This window comes from Chinchilla lanigera, unplaced genomic scaffold (genome assembly GCF_000276665.1).
Source record: "Chinchilla lanigera isolate Chin_1 unplaced genomic scaffold, ChiLan1.0 scaffold00058, whole genome shotgun sequence".
In the NCBI taxonomy this organism is placed as follows: Eukaryota; Metazoa; Chordata; class Mammalia; order Rodentia; family Chinchillidae; genus Chinchilla; species Chinchilla lanigera.
Window position 1 is genome coordinate 9,531,984 of NW_004955459.1, and position 18,923 is coordinate 9,550,906.

The window sequence follows — 18,923 nt, forward strand, 5'->3', positions numbered from 1 at the left end:
ATTAGGCAGTTTCATTTTCAAAGCCCTTATGGTAAGATTTTCATTTGGTTCTCTTTCCTTACTGAAGCATAGGCTCCCGAATGGAGGCCTTTCTCATCTTCTTTACAACCACATCTCTGGACCAAGGATGGAGCCTGTACCCGGTATGCCCACATTTCTAAAATAGTAATTCTAAGCTACAACATAATATCTAATCGCCAGCAAGTCCATTTCAAATTTATAAACAGCATTACTTCTTTATTTTTCCATGGCAAAGACTCACACGTATATAATAATTTTGTCAGAGCCATCTCTTGCTATCCAGTTACGTATGATTTTAGGAATATACTAACATACACCAACTATAACATCTGTAGCATGAAATAATCCAGAGCATCTCTTTTTAATTCATGCCACCTTTGATTCATTTGTACCTAGTCTGAACCTACCCATGCCTGACCAGCACTGACATCAAACGGGTGGCAAATTAGAATGAAAACAAAAATGCTATCTCACAAATTCAAAAGTGTGAGACCTTCAACTTAATTTTTTTCTTGGTTTTGTGAAACAGGACCTTGCTATGTAGCTCAGGCTGGTCCTGAACTCACTATGTAACTCAGGATGGCCTTGAACTCCCAGCAATCCTCCTGCCTCAGCTTCCCAAGTGCTAGAATTACAGGCGTGTACCACCATGCCTGGCCCAACTTTTATAATTTTAGTAAGAACAGTAATCTCTCCTAAATTAAAATTACAATTTATAATAGAGAGTTACTGGGGGTTGAGCCCAAGGCCTTATGCATATTAGGCAACTACTCTAGCACTGAGCTATATTCCCAGATCTTTTATTTTGAAACTGGCTAGGTTGCCCAGGCTGGCCTTGAACTGGCAATCCTATTCAGTCACCCCTGTAGCTCGGATTAAAGGTGTGTGCCACCACACCCAGCTTATATTTGTAACTTCATTTCCTAATTCAAAGGATTAATTGAAACATGGCTTGTCTGATTTTGCAGACTATCTGATAAGTACAATAATGAATGACTTACTGTCAGTTTTTTTTAATCACTTATATTTTATGCATATGACAAGGGGATAAAAGAAAAAGGCTGAGATTCTGAAAAAACTGTGTTTGCTTTTTTTTTTATTGAAAAAGATGTTTCTCTGGGAGGTGATGCCAGATTGGTTTCCAGGAGTTAGAACATCATTTCCACAATCTCTGTAATAACCCTAAATTCCACAGGCTCCCGCTCTCCCCACCCCAATTCACTTTTGGCACCTAAACACTAAACATTCACTTCTGAACAGTGGGGGGAAACGTGCTGAAGGCCAGGCTTTGGTCACAGTGACCCTTTCCCGATGGGAATGCTTCTGATTGCTGAGTTTAGAATACTGATACAGTAAGAAGGATGAATGATCTCTCCTCATACAAATCTTTTTCTAACTACATGAGTATCTCAGAAAAGAGTCAGATTACAAACAGTAGCCAATTCTCAGAGGTAATGGGGCAATGGCTTATCTCCCCTACTTCTTCTCATTGTAAATTTAGAATCACTGAGCAATTCTATGAGAGGTAGCAGGTTGGGTACGGGCTCTGGCTTCATGATTTTAGGATATGATTTTAAGTCATCACATTTTTCAGAAGATTCATCTGACATTGAACAAAACAGATGAGGGCAGGGCTGAGGCTATGGGTGAGAAGGCGGGGCCGCGCCAGGCGGCTGGCAGGTAGGAGAGTCCTCACCACAGGGCTTGAGAAGGGACTGATTACAACAGCGTGTCGTTTGTACAGTACACGCCTCTTCAATCTACCACTCCAAAATAGTTCCCTACACAACAATCAGGGTGCTGAGGACAAAAAGAGCCAATGTAGACTGTAGCTGGCCAGTATCTAAACATGAAAAAAACAACTTACAACTTTCATGTTTCACATATGAGGAAGATTTAAGATCCTGGTGTTGACCTGTTTGGCCTAATTCAAGTTCATCTTTCTAGCTATGCTTCAGATCCAGAGGGTACTGCCAAGAAACTTATCTAAAAAGTTCTGGGACTTGCCAAGTGTCACTAGAGCTTGCTATATTTTTCTGTTAAATTGATAAGGGTTAGAGAGTCACTACAGCCTCCTCTTCCAAAATCTCCTAAAAAGACAATTTTATTAAAAAAAAAAAAAAAAAAGATGGCAAAGTTATAAAAGTAGGGAAAAGTAAGATATTATTACAATATTTTTTTAAAAATCTACACTTGACCGTCTCCAACCTACAACCTCCTATCTACCTAAGCTGTCTGGAGGGAAGGAAAGAAAGAGGGAGGAAGAGCAGAAACTCTGAAGCTCCTGACAAAGCAGCTGGTCCACTGCATGGACAAGGGCTTGTTTCTTCTGCCAGCCACTGATTCACAAGTATTTTCCCATTTACAGAAGTGCAGATGAACAGGTCGGGGAGAGCAGGAAGTACAACGAGAAGTCGACCGCAGCCTTCAGCTCCCTGGCCCAGCCCCACGTCCTCGGAGCACGGGCTCCAGCCACCAGCTTGGTCTTCACAGCAAGCAGCATCGTTCTTTAAAGCTTTTCTTATTCTTGCTGCTTTTCTTGCCATTCTTGTCTTTGTTTTCTGACATCTTCTTTGCTCTGATTTCTCTCATTAAATCAAAGAACACCTGGGAGCAGGGAGGAAGGTTAGAAAGAACAGGAAAAACCCACTTAGTGATTTAGTGAAACAACTGGGCAGGATATACAGGTGCATTTTTACACAGAGAACACCAAACTTATTTTTATAAACCATTATAAACCATTCACAACAAAGGGTCTAGAGCAAGTATGAATGATCTCAAAAGCATGTTTGAGTGGCGCTGGAGATAGAACCCATAGCCTCATCCATGCTAGGCAAGTGCTCTACCCCTGAGCTGCATCCCCAGCCCCAAAAACATTCGAATTCTACAAACTAAACTCCTCTGCTCACACTGTACAATGGTGGCTAAGAACAAAGTCAAGATATTGAATACATAATAAGGACAAGAACAGCTGTTCTCAAAATGATAAGATCTTTTAAGTATAATGAAGAGTAAAAAATGTTTTTGCCAAGAACAAATCCAAAACTACGAAATTTACAAATACTGAGAGGGGCAGTGGGACTCAGACTTTCTAGTATCTCCAACCACCAGAAAAGAAAAGGACTGATCCTAGCATAACTACATCTCATGTAATCCTTGTGGGGAGGGGCCCTGCACAGGCTGAAATAGCATCCCATGTGACATGTTCCAGGGAGACTCCACACCGGCAGACTGGGGAGGCAGTGTGAGGAGGAACAGGTGGACAGCTCCTGTACTATGGGACCAGGGATGAAGCAAGACGCCTTATCACGGTAACCCCTCACATACACCCAGAGCCTGACTTTCGGTCCTCACCGTGTTAGCTGACCGGAGCGCTTTATCAAGAACTGATGAGACATGGCCTCTAAATGTCAGAGTGTTATTTAAATAAAGATTATCATTTGTCACAATAGTTTGGGTTTTGCCCTCGACTACGAGCAACTACGCTAGAGGCCTGATTACGCCAAGCAGACAAAATATGCCTCCGACAAAAGGAGGCTGAGATTTCGCACAGAGAACGAGGGAGACAGAAAGCGTGGCAGGGAGCACAGGCATTTATCTCTGGACAGCCACATGATACTGCCAGCTCCTATCTTTTATTTTCAGACTTTCTTCTTGGTGAAAGGCAAGATCATTTTTCTGGAGTGTGGGACTCCGCCTGCATTAACCACGAGCCCCAGATACAGAAAAGGGACCCTCAAGCTGGCTCAGGGTGACCTAAGGACCCCTTTCTGCCAACCGTTCAGGAAAGGACATGGCCATGAGAACAACCGTGAGCAGCTCTAAATGCTACAAGTTTTTCTTTCCACCCTAAAAATGTGAGCAGGAAGAGAGAAATGGAGTGCATCCAACGTAAAATGACAAAGTTGTTCATCAGCTGATCTTATCAGCAGCCTTCTTTTTGTAAACTGTTTACCAGTGAATACAATGCTGCCAGTCATAAGTTTCTGCTGGTTCCTGTTGGGCAGGTCAAGCTGGTCCAGCGGAGGAGGTGACAGCTGTGTGACAGCCCCCTCCCCCTGCCAGGCTGGCCATCACAAATACACAGCAGCAGTCCCATGCTGAGAAAGTCTCTCTGCTTTTTAAAAAATGAAACATGTATCTGGATTTCCTGGGTGTTTCCCACAGCTAGGAAATAATCTGAAAGGGAGAGATTCTGAATAGCACAAGAATCCACACAAGAGTTAAGACAGCACCGAGAAAAGGCAGCTGACAAGGGAGCACACTTGACCCTGCGGCCGAAAACATAGGTGTGCCGCTGCTCACTTCTGAGTGAGGCGCACCCAGCCAACTTCCGAACCCCACCGCCCCTCTAGCGTCACTTCCGGCTACAGCAAAGCCTGATTAAAAATGTCTCCTCATCAGGTACAAAGCGAAGGGGAATTACCTCTTTCCAAAACAGACACAGAAAAAGGGATCTGGGGGACTGGGATGCTGCCGCCACCACACAGCACGGAGCAGACTCAGCCCCTGCTTGGCACCACATGCTCTGTGCTCGGACCTTACAGGAGTGTGGGTGATGAGAGGTAAGAGCCAGTACACACGGTGAAGGAGGAGAGAAGCCTCAACTTTAAATCGCTTATTTTAGCTTTGTGGAAACCACCTTGAACTTTAATGTAAAAGAAAGAGAGAAAAAAAAGCCTAACAACAGCCACCCCTGGAAGGCAGATTTTCAAGCTGTCAACATTCATCGTGGTCATGATCACTTTTGTTGGCTTCAGAAATCTGAAGAAGTAGTCTCAGGATGGGATGAGAGAGAGAGGAGATTCCAGGGTCAATTCCTGAAAGCATGTTCTAATCCGAGGTGAAACGATAAAGACAGAACATCCAGCTCTGGCAATAATTAGTAAGGTGAAAAGAATACATCTTTAACCGTTTGCATCAGATAATTCAACAGAAGCAAAAACAAGAAGTGGCCTGTTGCTTTCAAGGCGATGTAAGCAGCCGCCTGACACAACCAGCCCTGCCCCAACCAGTGCCAAGCTGTGGAGAAGAGCGCACTGACAAGCTCAGTCCCCTTCCGACTGGCTTCACAAACCAATGGCCTCGTCCTGCCACACTTCCCAAGCACTGCCGAAAGTGAGCATCCACTCACCAAGCCTAATGGCAAAGGGAAGGAACCCACCAAATGCTTTAGACACAGTGTCAGACTCTCCCCGGGCCGTTCACTGTAATGCCCAAGAGAGCAGAAGGAATCACAGTCCTTGCCTACATCCCACACATGGTACCTTCAAAACCAAACTAGTAAAAAAGCTCTGCTCTGCTCCACCCAAAATCTGTCCAAGACACACCCCAAGAGTATAGCTACCTTGTCCACATTGGCCCGTGTCTTGGCCGACGTCTCCACGTACTGCACGCCCCACTCTTCTGCTTTGCTCCTGGCTTCCTCGACCGGCACCTGCCTCCGCTCCTCCAAGTCAGACTTGTTTCCCACCACGAGTAATGGAATTTTATCTTCTTCAGCCTTCACTCGGAGGATCTGTTCCCTGCAGTGTCACACCGAAAATATGGCCACAGAGAAAGCCAAGATAAGAACTTGGTTTCACCAACACATCTCAAATAAATTTCCTAAGGCAGAAGGGACTACCCCTTCAGAGCATGCTCCTCGAAGCCAGGAGCTGGCCAAGGCGTCCCAAGTCCCAAGTGAGCATCTGGTGCCCATCTCCCAGGGCACACTCTGTAAGTGCAGACTGTGGGCCACAGTCCTGTGGACAGGAATCCAGGCATCTGCATTCCAACAGGGTCCCCAGTTTATGGTAACACACTTAAAGGGGGGGACCTGCGAGTATCTGGGATTTAAAAAAAAAAGTTAGAAGTTCCTCACAAATGCTTAAAAACTCCCCTGAAGAAAAAAAAATCTGTGACTGTAAAAGCTCCATAATCTAGTTTTCCAAGTGAAAAGTAACAGCATAACAGTAGATCTTGAAATCAGGTTAGGTAGGGCTTTTTTACTTATTTTTTATTCAGTGAAATAGATTATAAAATAGAGTAAAACAAGAATATCCAAAGAAATCTCACGTAGTAAGTATGGGTGTGTGGAAGGTCTCTGTTTGGTTTAGATCTGTAAGTATAGTTGTCCCTCGGGCTCTAAGAGTCACTGGTTTTAGGTCTCCTGAGGACACCAAAATCACAGATGTTCAAGTGTCTTCTATCAAATGGTGTCATATCAGCACATGACTGACGCATCCTTCTGTAAACATGAAGTCATCTCTAGAGTCCTTTCACAACTGATACCAGGTAAACACCTTGTAAATGGTCATTACACTAGATTTTTTAGGGAATAACTGAAAGGAAAAGAAGTTTGTACTGTTCAATTCCAATACAACCATCACAGGCCCAACTATAGTTGCGATCTGAGGATGTGGACCTGCAGACCCAGAGGGCAACTGTATCCACCCCCACACAGTAAGACACAGTGCTGAGCATTCAGAGCACACTCAGAATGGCAAACGTTCCAGTCAACAGAATGGGGACAACTATGTCAGGCAGTACCCATTCCAGTGTACACTGTTTTTCTACTTTAAGGTGAAACATGTCAAAGAAATACTGCAATGCCTGTGGAATAGTACTTCAAAAATGTCTTATCTTAAAAAAACCATTATGTACAGCACACTAAACTTTATCTCCAATAAAAATAATCAGCTATCTAAAGTATTAAGCAAAATCAAATAATAAGAAATTAAAATATTCCACTTCCATTATTTTGCTCCAATGGGGACAGTCCTTTGTTTTAAAAAGTCTAAAAATTGCTAAGACTTCTCATGAGTTCTACTATTCTAACTGCAGCACACACACATTAAGTTCTCTGTGAACCCCATTCAAATGTAGAGTATAACAGAGCTGCTTATAGGTCTCTTCAGGATCTACTTTTCCTCCTGTTCATTTATTTTACAATATTTTATATCTGTACTTAACTATATGGCAACACTTTTAAATATTTTTATTATTGTGAAATGCTACCCTATATTATAAGTTTCAATGCAGATAAAAACTCCAGGGCACACCTTTTTGGAATGCAGAAGTAGAAACATCCCCACTGGGAATTCAACTTTTTGAAGTGAAACAACAGAGGCCCTGCCTTATCACCTTGCATTCTCTCTACTGGATTATCTAAATTCACTCCTGGAGGCCTCCCTTGCTCATAGATGTCTCCTTCCAAACTATGAGGGGATATTTAGCCCCCTCATTTTGCCTTTGGTTGATCACCTTACTTTCTGATCAAACTTGCTAGAGAATGAAAAAAAATGACTGCTTTTTTGTTTGGTTGTTATCCTTAGTGCCCTATTAGACTCTACTTCTGGATCTTAAAATATCAGCTGGGTAGACGTGGATAGTTATAGTTTGTATCTTAAATGTCCTCCAAAGGTCCATATGTTTCAAGCTTGGTCCTCAGCTCTAGCACTACTGGAAGTGGTGGAACCTTTAGGAGATGCGATGCAGTACAAGGAAGTGAGGTCACTGAGTGTGTGGCCTTGAAGGGGACAGCGGAGCTTTAGCCCTTCTTCTTTCTCTTCCCACACCCCCACCTCCCTCTCTCTCTCTGCTTCCTGGATGTATAGTGGTGAAAAGGTTTCCTCTGCCACACATTCACACCATGATGTGCTGCCTCACCACAGGCCCAAAAGCAACCAAGCCAATGCCTTTGAAACTCTGAGCCAAAATGGACTCTTTTCCTTTTAAGTTATTTATCTCAGGTATTTTATCACAGCAACAGAAAGTTGACTGACACAGATATGTTTATAAGAAAGGGAGATGAAAAAATACAATTGTATAATAGAAACGGAAAGGGTACATGGTAAAAAGAAAGTTATAAAAGATAGAAATTATGCCCAAAGGTTACTTATTTAAAAAATAAAAAGGAAACTGAAAGCATCTTTAACTGACACATTCTAAAATGTTCAGTGAATAGCCCACCCACTATGTAGGCACTAGGGGCCACATCATGCAGAGGAGGGCTAGGGATAGGGAGACAATGAAGGGTTTCCTGGTTCCTGCCCATATGTAGCTCACAAGCAAATGCATCACTGCATCTCACTTCTCAACTGACAAGTGCATTTTCAGAGAAAGAAACAGAATTTCCAGTGCTGACAAGCCTCAACCATGGTCACAGTACTGGTAAGGGGATGCAAACCAGGCTGTCCTCCTCCCAAGCCAGTCCCCTCCCGCCCACTGCACCGAGTCCCCCCAGCAGCAGCAAGTGGTCCTTCCGCTTCACACTGCTCATTCTCTGCCAACATCTCATCAACAAAGTAGATCAAAATTGTTTTTTGGTAAAATTTAAAGAAAAAAATTAAAGACAGTTAAGTCTTGTCAATCACTGTCTCAGAATTTACATGAACAGAATAACAGGCTCTGGGGTGTAGGGAACAGCTGTGTCCTCTTTCAGAGATAAAATTCTTAAGATAATTTACATCCCCAAATCCTCAGAGAAGTCCAAAAAGATGAGGCACTATATTGTGCCAAGCTGCAGAAAACTCTAAAAACTGTAGAGAGAATTCTTCCTAAATAACAAGCTCGACCTTCTACCACTACACTCAGCACCGGATTCCTTGCATGTGGCGGGAAGGTGATAGGGTCTTGGCTATTGCATGTCTACACACCTGAACTCGCCAGTCGCCGTGAAAGATTCATGTTCTGTGATGGAGAACACAAGAAGAAATCCTTCCCCACTCCGGAAGTAGTTGTCTCGAATGGCTGCATAGTCCTCTTGTCCAGCTGTGTCCAGAATATCGATCTGGACCTCTTCTCCATCCAGAACCACTTTCTTTCTGTAACTGTCAGCTTTGGTGGGTTCATAGTCTTCTACAAACTGGGGAAACAAATTACCAGTAATTATCTACATTTTAAAAAAATCTGTCCAAAAATAAAATTTGATATATAGGTACTTTGCATATAATCAACTAAGTATTCCTTGAGTGCATACAATTACCACACTATGCATAAGTCACTATAAAATAAAAATAACATGAGAATTACTTCAAAGATAATGATATACAGTGTATTAATTGTTCGTCTTATTATTTTGCTACGAAACTTTTACTTTTTTATAGAAGACAAAAGAAAAAACAGCAATTTACATAATACTTCACTTCTTTATACCTCTGTTCTACTCTTTTTATTTTGTCTTTAAACACCAGGAGCAAATATCTCCATTTTACAAATGAGAAAAACAAGCACATAGCAGAATGCCTGGCAGTAGTACTGTCAGTACAGTATAAAATTATAGTATCAACACCAAAAAAGGGTAAAATTGGAGCTCTTATTCACAATTAACAGAAACATAAAAAATCATCTGAAAAGTAAGGTACTTAAAAAACTACAACATGATAAAACTCCAAATGGAATAGATGTGCTCAGAGTATGTTACATACATGTATGAAAATGCTACTATGTGGTCTAATGTTTTATGAAATTAGTATGCACTAACAAATATATACAACAAAAAATCCAAATGGGTCAAAGATTAAACACTGAAAATAAAACCAATCAAGTACTACAAGAAAACATGGGTGAAACCGTTTTATTACCTTGAAGTAGAGAAGGCCTTTTTAACTATGACTCAAAATCCAGGAGCCATGTAAGAAAAAATTGATAAATTAGGCTACATTAAAAAAAGAAAAAATACTCAAATGTTGGCATGGCACAGCACACTATAAACAAGGGCAAATAACAAACAGAAAAAAATATTTGCACCCATATTACAAAAGACTATCTCTAATACAGAGTCCTAGAAATGGGGTGGGGATATCAACAATCAAACAGGGAAAATGTACAATGGACATGAAAATTCACATAAAAATAAATACACGTGATGCTAAACACATGCAAAGATATTCATCCTCACCAATAAAAACTAAAAGCACACTGCGATACCATTTTTCACCTGCCAGTGGGCAAACCCTTCAAGTCTAATGACACACTCTGGGGTAGATGCTGGTGTGCTGACAGTGTGCAGAGAACAGGACAAGCCCTAGAGCGAGGAACTAGCTGAAAGCTGACCTCATCCTTTGAAAGAAGTACCTCATCCTTTGTCCCTGCTGCTAGGAATCTCATCTCCAGCAACTTGGCTACAGGAACAAAGTAATTCAACACAGCATCGAGCATAATCACAAAAAATTAAAAACCTCCTCAACGCCCAGTAAGAGGGACCCACAGAATACAGTATTATGCACCTACAAAAAATGGGGAAGGTAACTATACAAATATATAAAGAGCTTGAAAATGTAATAGTTTACCCTGTTTGCACAAGGAAAATAGGGAGACAATAAGTTTTAGATATGTATATGCACTTGCCAAAAAGGCACTCTGAAAGGACAAAAGCAAATGTAAAAGATGCTAAACAGAAAAACTGAAGCAAATAAGCCTACCAGAATACTCACTAGCAATGAAGACACACAGAAAAAGAATTTCATTCATAAAATTTTAGAATAGTATTTTGATAAAATGCATTCCAAAAAAGTCAAGGAAATATTAAAGTTCCCTTCAATAGTTGTATTATTTAGTTATAAAGATATCATTTCAAAGGTATTTTCCTTATGTTATGTATCAAAATCAGTAATCTTATTGATGCTAAACATCAAGAAATTCAGAAACAAACTAAATTAATGGCAACAATGTACTTTTAAACAGGAAATGGTGCTGGTACAACTGGACTCCCTACTTGCTACCACATACAAAAATTAATTCTACACAGATCAAGGACCTAAGTATAAGAACTAAAACTACAAACTTGTAGAAGAAAACATAGGCATAAATCTTTTAGATATAATACCAAAAGCACAAGCAACACAGAACAGACAAATTGGCTTCACTGAAATTAAAACCTTTCCTGTTTTAAAGGACACTATCAAGAACATGAGAAGACAACACAGAGAATGAGGTATGATATTTGTAAGTCACATCTAATAAAAGACATTTCCAGAATCTACAAGGAATTCTCAAAACTCAACAATAAATAGTGCCCATTTTAAAAGATCCAAAGAGAACAAGGGTGTACTCAGTGGTAGAGTACAGGCTTAGTGTGTATGAGGCCCTGGGTTCAATTCCCAGGACAAAAATAAAAGCAAAGGATCTAGGGAGATGATTCTCCAAAGAAGATACACAAATAGCCAATAGGCACATAAAAAAGTGCTCAACATCGTATCATCCACGGTGCATCTGCTATGGAAAATGGTTTGGCAAGTCCTCATACACAGATATCCAGACATATACCTGGGATATTTAAGACAAACATGTACACAAAAACTTGCACATAAATGTTCATAGCAACTTACTCAAAATAGCCAAACAGCAGTAACAACCCAAATTGCCATCAGTTGATGAACAATTAAACAAAAACTGTATATCCAGACAATGGAATATTATTGTCATAAAAAGAAATGAGGTTCTGACTCATGTTCAACATGGATGAACACTGTCAAATTATGGTAAGTAAAAGCAGCCCAACACAAAAGGCTACATATTGTATAAGCCTATTTTATGAAATATCCAGAACAGACAAATCCTTGGAGATAGAAAGTAGATTAGTAGTAGCTACCCAGACGAGGGATGGGGAATAACAGGAAGTGACTGCTAATAGTTATCGGGTTTCTCGTTAGAGTGATGAAAATGTTCCTGAATTAGACAGTGGTGACAGCTGCACAACTTAGTGAGTATACAGGAAACTACTACACTGTACACTTTATTTATTTATTTATTTATTTGGTACCAGGAATCGAACTCAGGACCTTGTGCTTGCCAGGCAGGCGCTCATGTCACTGAGCTATATCCCCGGCCCTACACTGTACACTTTAACAGGGTAAAATTTATGTGAATCATATCTCAATTTTTTTAAAAAAAAGAATGAAATACTGTTACATACTGCAGTATGGATGGGCTTTCAAAACATTATGGTAAGTGAAATAAGCCAGACATGAAGGTAGCATACAGAGATTCATTTATACACAACGACCACAAAAAGCAATGTGTAAAAAGAGAGTGGTTGCCTCAGGCCAGGAGGCGGGGAGAAAACAAAAACAGGGAATAACAGCTGATATGGATGGGTGGGATTTTGGGGGGGCAGTGATGAAAATTAGATAATGGTGAATGCTGCACATCTATATGAATACACAAAACATGAGCTGTACAATTTTTAAAAGTGAATTTCAGGCTATGTGAATTACGTGTTAGAAGTTCTAACAAAATTTTTTTAACTTATAACTTAGAAAATATATCAACAGGGAAAAATGGTCCTTCAAATAATACTCCTAAAAAGAGCTTTGTATTAACAATTAATGGCTAAAACTTCAAGTGATTTTAAATCTAAAAATAAAAATCCTAAAATATTGTAATACTTGTTTATCTTAATTTCATACCAATAATTATGTTCATAGACAATGTGAAAACTTTCATACGCTTCACAACAGTGTCCTTTTAACTCCTTTCCAAAGACACAAATTTAACAAAAAAACCACCCCTCACTTAAAATCTCTGCACACCACAGAACAGCTTGGCTGTGTACTGGTTAGCGCTAGGAGAAGCCAGCCAGAGGCCCACAGATCCCACTGACATAGGAGTCAGAGCGGCCTGAGAAGCCTGCGTACCTCTGTACTAAGAGAAAACCAAGAGTACTGTTAGAACCTTCTATTGCAACCCTGATTTTACAGGGTAGAAACAGGAATCTGTCTTTGTTTCTACTAACATGAATTACACTAATCTTCTCCAGGCCTTTCAGAAATACATGCAATTCCAGTTCAGATGCACAAGTATAAGACACACTTCACACACTCCTTCCTGAGCCATGTCTATGGTCTTTCGGGAGACCAAGTCTGAACCTTCCTCATCCCCAGCCTCATTCTCCCAGCAACAGTAAGAAGCTAAACGTTTCTGCTAGAGTTTGGATTTGGAACATCCCCAAAGGCCCTAGTGTTAAAAATAAGGTCTCCACTCTGTGGAGCTTCTGGGAAGGGTGAAACCTTTGGAGGTGGGCCCCAGAGGGAGGCCTTCAGGTCACTGGCAGCATGCTCCTGAAGGACTGTGACTCATCCTTTCTCTCTCGTGTCCCAGCCATGAGGTCAGCAGTCTTGCTCTGCCAGGCCCACCCCACCCCCATGGCTCAGCCTCATCAGGGGCCCCAAAGTGCCAGGGCCAACTGACCACAGACTGAAACTTCCAAAACCATAAGCCAAAATAACCTGATTCTCTTTATAAATGATTATCTTAGGAATCTGTTATAGTGGTAGAAAGATGATGAATACATTTTCAAGGATGCTAGTCTAAGGATAGGGTTAAAAATCTCTGATTGCCCCCATAGTAGCAGTTCCTTCTAATTACTGTCAAAGTTAGAATTTAGAAATGAATAAAGACAGTGGCTCCTTCCATAATCTAATCTCTATGAAAATTCTGTCATATAAGCTAAACAAATTTTAACCTAAGGGTAAAGCACTGGGTGAAGAACGAAGAGTTTGAATGGCCCATGAAATTTGTCAGCTGATACCCTCAGTGAACTCAGTTTCCTTTTCTGTGAAATCTGGCTACCCTAGAATGCTCAGGCAGGAATTACCGCATCTGCTCTCACCTCAGAATCACCAGGAGAGCACTGTAAAGAGGGAGCCCCAGTTTTCAGTTCCAGAAAAGTTATTCAGAAGGGACTTTTTAAAAAAGGTCTCCTAGGAAATCCTAGGATAAACTAATTTTGGGAAGCATTGCTAGGATCTCCTCAAGCTCCAAAACTATGACTGTGGAACTACCTTGTGTAATTTGATAGCCGCTGGCCATAGTTCAAGTGCATGGCAGCCACACAGATTAAACAGTATATAGAACATTTTCATTACTGCAGAAGGTTCTACCAAACAGCCCTGTTTTAGGAAATCAATTAAAGACTCCCCCACATACACATCACTGCATTTCTATTTTTTCTTTGTCCTAGTTTTATTTTACCATTTCTGCAGTAACTGCTGCTTTCTGATCCTCAAATATGTTCACTCACAAGAAAAACAGCCAAAGGTCACACAGAGCTTTCCCTTCCCTGTGAAGAAGCTAGGAAGGAGAGGAAAAACTCTCGATGCTTCCGCTGCACTCTTCCCCGCCCCTCTCACCATCTGCACATGTGTAGATGCACACAAAAAACAAAGCATGCCGAGTAGGCCTCCCAGTCTCCTGTGCAGCTGCTCTGAGCAGAACAGATCCTAGTGTCAAGGGAGATTTGGGCTCTGTTTCCAAACTTGCTCTTGGATTTGGCATTTTGAGGCCTCTTAATCACCTACACTATAGGAATCTTTCTTCTCAGTTGCCACAGCTCTGCTGTGGCGTGGCTGTGGCTTGTCCCCACCAAAACTCATGCTGAGTTGCTAATGTAATGGTAAGAAGTGCTGAACACTCAGAAGCAATTAGGTTAAGAGAGATGTATCCTCATGGAGGGATGAAAGTAGTTCTTGCAAGAGTAGGCAAGTTATCACAAGAGTGGGTTGCTATAAACTGCCTGGCCCCTTGTCTCCTCCCTCTTTGTCCTTCCGCTTTCTGTTATGATGCAGCAGCATATGGCCCTCAACATAAGCCAAGCCGATACTAGGACCATGTTCTTGTATTTCCAGAACCATGCGCCAAAATAAACTTCTTTTCTTTATAAATTTCCCACTCTTAGGTATTCTGATGCAGTAACAGAAACTGTAAAGTAACAGCCTCTAAAGAGTTTCTCAGCCACGGTATTATTAGTGCTTTGTACTGGATAATTCTTTGTTACGAAGCTGTCCTGCACATGGCAGGATGTTGAGTAGCACCCTTGGCCTTGACCGTCTAGATGCCAGCAGTATCCTCCCGCTCCAGTCACGACAAAGGAAAATGGTTCCGCACGCTGTCAAACAGTCCTTGTGGAGATAACCCCGCCCCCACCATTAACCACCACATCCAAATTCCTGTTATTTCCCCCCTCTAATTCCTTTCCTCACTCTCTTTCTCCAGCCTCTGTTATAAAAGAAAAACGAGGAACTTCAAGTATGCAACTTACAAGTTATTAAGCAAAATTCTTTTGGTTAAATTCAGCAGATTCTGCTAGCTTGACCCATAGTTTAAGATAAAAGGATGTAGTATCAGCCTCAAAAGCTTCCCACATAAGATATAGGGGGTAAGGCCCAGGAGGGGACCCAAGTTTTGACCCAGTGATTATTCATTTGGGGGGGTCCTCCTTAAAAAGATAATTCAAAATTACACATATACTATGGAATACAAAAATAAACATTTATCAAGAATGAGAAAAGTAATCATAACTGATTTGCAAACACAACACCACTTTAGAAAGGGACTGGAGCATCTGTGGGTTTGGGTACCTGTGGAAGGTCCTGGAACCAATCCTTCACAGACACATGGGGACTAACTGTATTGCCACATTTAGAAAACCTCCAACAAGCTTCACTGTAAGACCTGGGAGAATTTTCAGGACCAATTTCCAGTTCCATCTGTTTCGCTCCTAGTTCTCCTTCACTGTCCCCACACTTGAAGCACCAGGGACCACAGGACCCGTTCACAGCAGGAGCCACCCAGACCTGTACCTCACATCGTAACGCCAGCAAGTAAGCTCAGGGGGTGGGTAATAACCACACAGGAAAGCATCTTCAAACCTCCATGTATTACACCACCATTCCCCAATTACCCCTAAACCTATCAACTTTCCTCAGATGCCAAAAATGCCCAAGGCCTCTCCCCCAACACCCAACATGACAAGAAGTGGGGCCGACGAAGAGTCTAACCGAAAGGGAGAGAGGCCTTCCCAACTGTGGAGAGAGGCCTTCCCAATTCTGGCACCTCTTTGTCCATGCGGATGTCACGCCCAGGAGAAGTCCTGAGGCACAGGCTCTCTGCACTCCCTCAGCCTCACGTTCCAGCACGGGGCTGCCCAGCAGGGACTCTGGTTGCCATAGGAATCAAGGTCATGTTGTCACCCTGGGCTCAGCACCAGTCCTATTAACCACATTAAGTAAGTGGTGTGCAGTTGGGTCAAGGATGGTGCAAACTTTGCCCTGTGCGTGGGGAATCAGGCAGAGCTAGATAGCCATCACTTGGGGAACAAGTAGATTCTTACGACAACTCAGCCCCCATTTCCTTCTCTCCCCAGAGTGACCAGGCACAAAGCTAACTCTCTGAGATGTTCTTTAGAAATACACGTTGCATTAGTTACTTTCTATTTCTGTGACCAAAACACCTAACATAAATGAAGAAATTTGTTTTGGCTCATAGTTTCCAAGGTTTCAGCCTATGGACAGAAGGCCCTGCAGCTTCCAGGCCTGTGGCAAGGCAGCAATCACAGCAGGAGCACACTCAGCACTTGTTCACTTCATGGAGACCAAGACTTAAGGAAGAAACAGGAACGGACAGGTTCCCATACCCCCTCAGCATGTGCCCAAGGCCCTAATTTCCTCCCTAGGCCCCACCTTCTAAAGGCCCCACCACCTCTTGTCATGCCCGAGGTGAGGAGCAAGCCTCCAACACAGGACCTTTGGGGGACAGCAAGATTAATACTATGGCTCCTGTACAAAGGTCTCGCTCTCCTCCTCACAGAACAACAATGAAAACCACGTGAGCAAAGACTCCTCACATCCCGCCACAGCCGAAGTTACCAGCTAGGATCAACAACCGGAGCTTCTGTGGTAAGAAGCCCCCAGCAAGCTCTTCAGAAACCACCTTCACACGACCTTGCTCATGCACCCCATGCAACACGGGACAGCTCAGAAGCTGGGGCAGGGACATGCCACAGCAGACGTGGTCATGCAAGCAGTCTGCGCAGGCGCGTCTTACCTCGTCATACATGAACTGAAGCGTCAGGGCCGACTTGCCAACCCCTCCACTGCCAACCATGATCACTTTGTGCAGGGCCAAGCTGCTCTGGCCCTTGCTCTTGTTTGCCGCCATCTTGCCCGTTTTCTGAGGTGGGGGACACACAGACAGAAGACCCAGTTGGAGAGCTGTGAATGACAAAGACGAAGACTTAGGGGCAGTTTGCTTTCCACTCAGGTGAAATAAAATTAACATCCCTTTAGTCTAGAAAAGCTTGACCCCAGATATTCTAACAGAGAATGATTCTTCTAGGCTTTCAGCAAAGATAAACACCTCTAGCCACTCTAAAAGTCATTCACCCCACAGAGCAGGGCCAGAGGGAAGCCAGGATGAGAAGTGGGAGCATCCTTTGCATGCTGCTGTCTGCAGCACCTGGGCGTAGCGGGCAAGGTGAGGGTAAAGAGGAACCCTCGCTAAGGGCAATCCATCCCCCATGGGGTTCCCCAGGTAGCGTGACCGCATGGCTCCAAGTCCCTACCTCTCCCCTAGTGGCCTGGGTCCTCAACCCCTAACTCTTCTCTCTCCTCTTCCTGTCCTTGTGCTTCCTCCCCAACACACACACACACACACACACACACACACACACACACACACACAACCTGCCTCCATGCACACTAAGGAATGAGTGGAAGAGGGACAAGCAAATGTTTTGTTTTGTTTTGTTTTATATAAAAAGCATCCCAGGCTGGGGGTATAGCTCAGTGGCATGGCACCTGCCTGGCAAGCTCGAGGTCCTGAGTTCCATTCCCGGTACCAAAAAAAAAAATTTTTTTTAGTAAAAAGCATCCCTCATGACACAGGCCAGAGTTAAACATATTATTTACCCTAAGTTTATTTAATGGATTTAAGAAAGTTAAAGTTCTTCAAAAATAATCAGGTATGTTTGTCCTGTCAGAAGACAAAATGTACACAGCAGTCCTGGCATTATGAGACATACAGTATTCTCAATAAATATATGTCACAGATACCCAGAACCTATTCTAAGTGAGTGCTAACCTTTAACAAATTTGTATGGAAAATTTAAAAGCCTTTACTTTATATACACCTCAGCAAAATGTGAAAGGCCAGGGCCCGGGGTCTCTTGGGCCTGATTCTACCATCTGTGAGCTGTGTGACCTAGAGCCAATTATTCAATTTTTCCAAGCTAGTTTTCATATCTGCAAAGATGAACTGCCATCTACCTTGCAGGATGGTTCTTAGGAACCATCAAATGAGATGACATACATAAAATGCCTGAACACAGGGCTTAGCACACATTAGGGATGGGCTGGCACGGGTGCAGCCTGGGTGTGGGAAATGTACAGACACCCAGGTGCCTCCAGCAGGCAGCCACAGCTGAGAGCTGCTCTTCTATGTACAGCAAGCTCCAGAAAAGAAAAGCACCCCACTGGGGAGATCCAGCAATAGGCTACTGTCCCTGCTGTCCTGGGTGGCTGCTGCTCTTGGTAGTAGGAGATCACACTCCCAGGGCTAGGAGACTCAACACACAGGCGAGGGAGGAGTTAGAATGAACACATTCGCCATTCAGAATTGACAAGCCAAGATCCTGGAAGGAGCACACCTGACAAAGGACAGGCAGGAACAATATGTGTCTCTCAACAGGAGACAAGAACAAAGAGGCTTATTTGCCTGAGTCCTTGAAATAGGGAGATCTTCCCCTAATACCTGCAACTGCAACACTCCCCTAAAGCCAAAAAATTAACAGCTGGATGGAGCTCTGGAGACCTAGGCTGATCACACAGCAAAACCTCCCTGGGGAAGCGGGGCAACAGCGCCACCACCCCAACTTCCAGGACCTGAGGAAATCACCACACAGGACAAGTAGGACTTCTATTACATCATGTATTAGAAAAAGGGACTATTTGATCAATTTTAACACACACAAAAGCAACATCTGAAAAAAATGACATCACAAGACTGGACGGAGTTGAACAAGAAGCATTCTGAAAGCGAAGTGTCTTCTACATGCTTAAAATTAAAAGTCATGATCCTGTTAGCTAATTTACAAAACATACAACTACCTTTTAAAAAGCACCTATCACCATGTCACCAGAGAT

At 42.6% G+C, this 18,923-nt stretch overlaps 1 protein-coding gene across 2 annotated transcripts in view; it reads right to left on the reverse strand.

Annotated features, from left to right (window-relative positions):
- Positions 1 to 1,097: 1,097 nt before the first annotated feature.
- Ralb (v-ral simian leukemia viral oncogene homolog B) overlaps positions 1,098 to 18,923 on the reverse strand; it is a 41,384-nt gene continuing 23,558 nt past the window's right edge. For both annotated transcript variants that reach the window (XM_005397650.2, XM_005397651.2), the window contains exons 2-5: positions 16,828 to 16,994; positions 8,661 to 8,869; positions 5,369 to 5,546; positions 1,098 to 2,628 (exon numbers count right to left, since the gene is read on the reverse strand). In XM_005397650.2, coding sequence (XP_005397707.1) covers positions 2,509 to 2,628; positions 5,369 to 5,546; positions 8,661 to 8,869; positions 16,828 to 16,941 — 621 coding nt within the window. In that variant the 5' untranslated portion in view covers positions 16,942 to 16,994 and the 3' untranslated portion in view covers positions 1,098 to 2,508. The remainder of the gene's footprint in view (positions 2,629 to 5,368; positions 5,547 to 8,660; positions 8,870 to 16,827; positions 16,995 to 18,923) is intronic.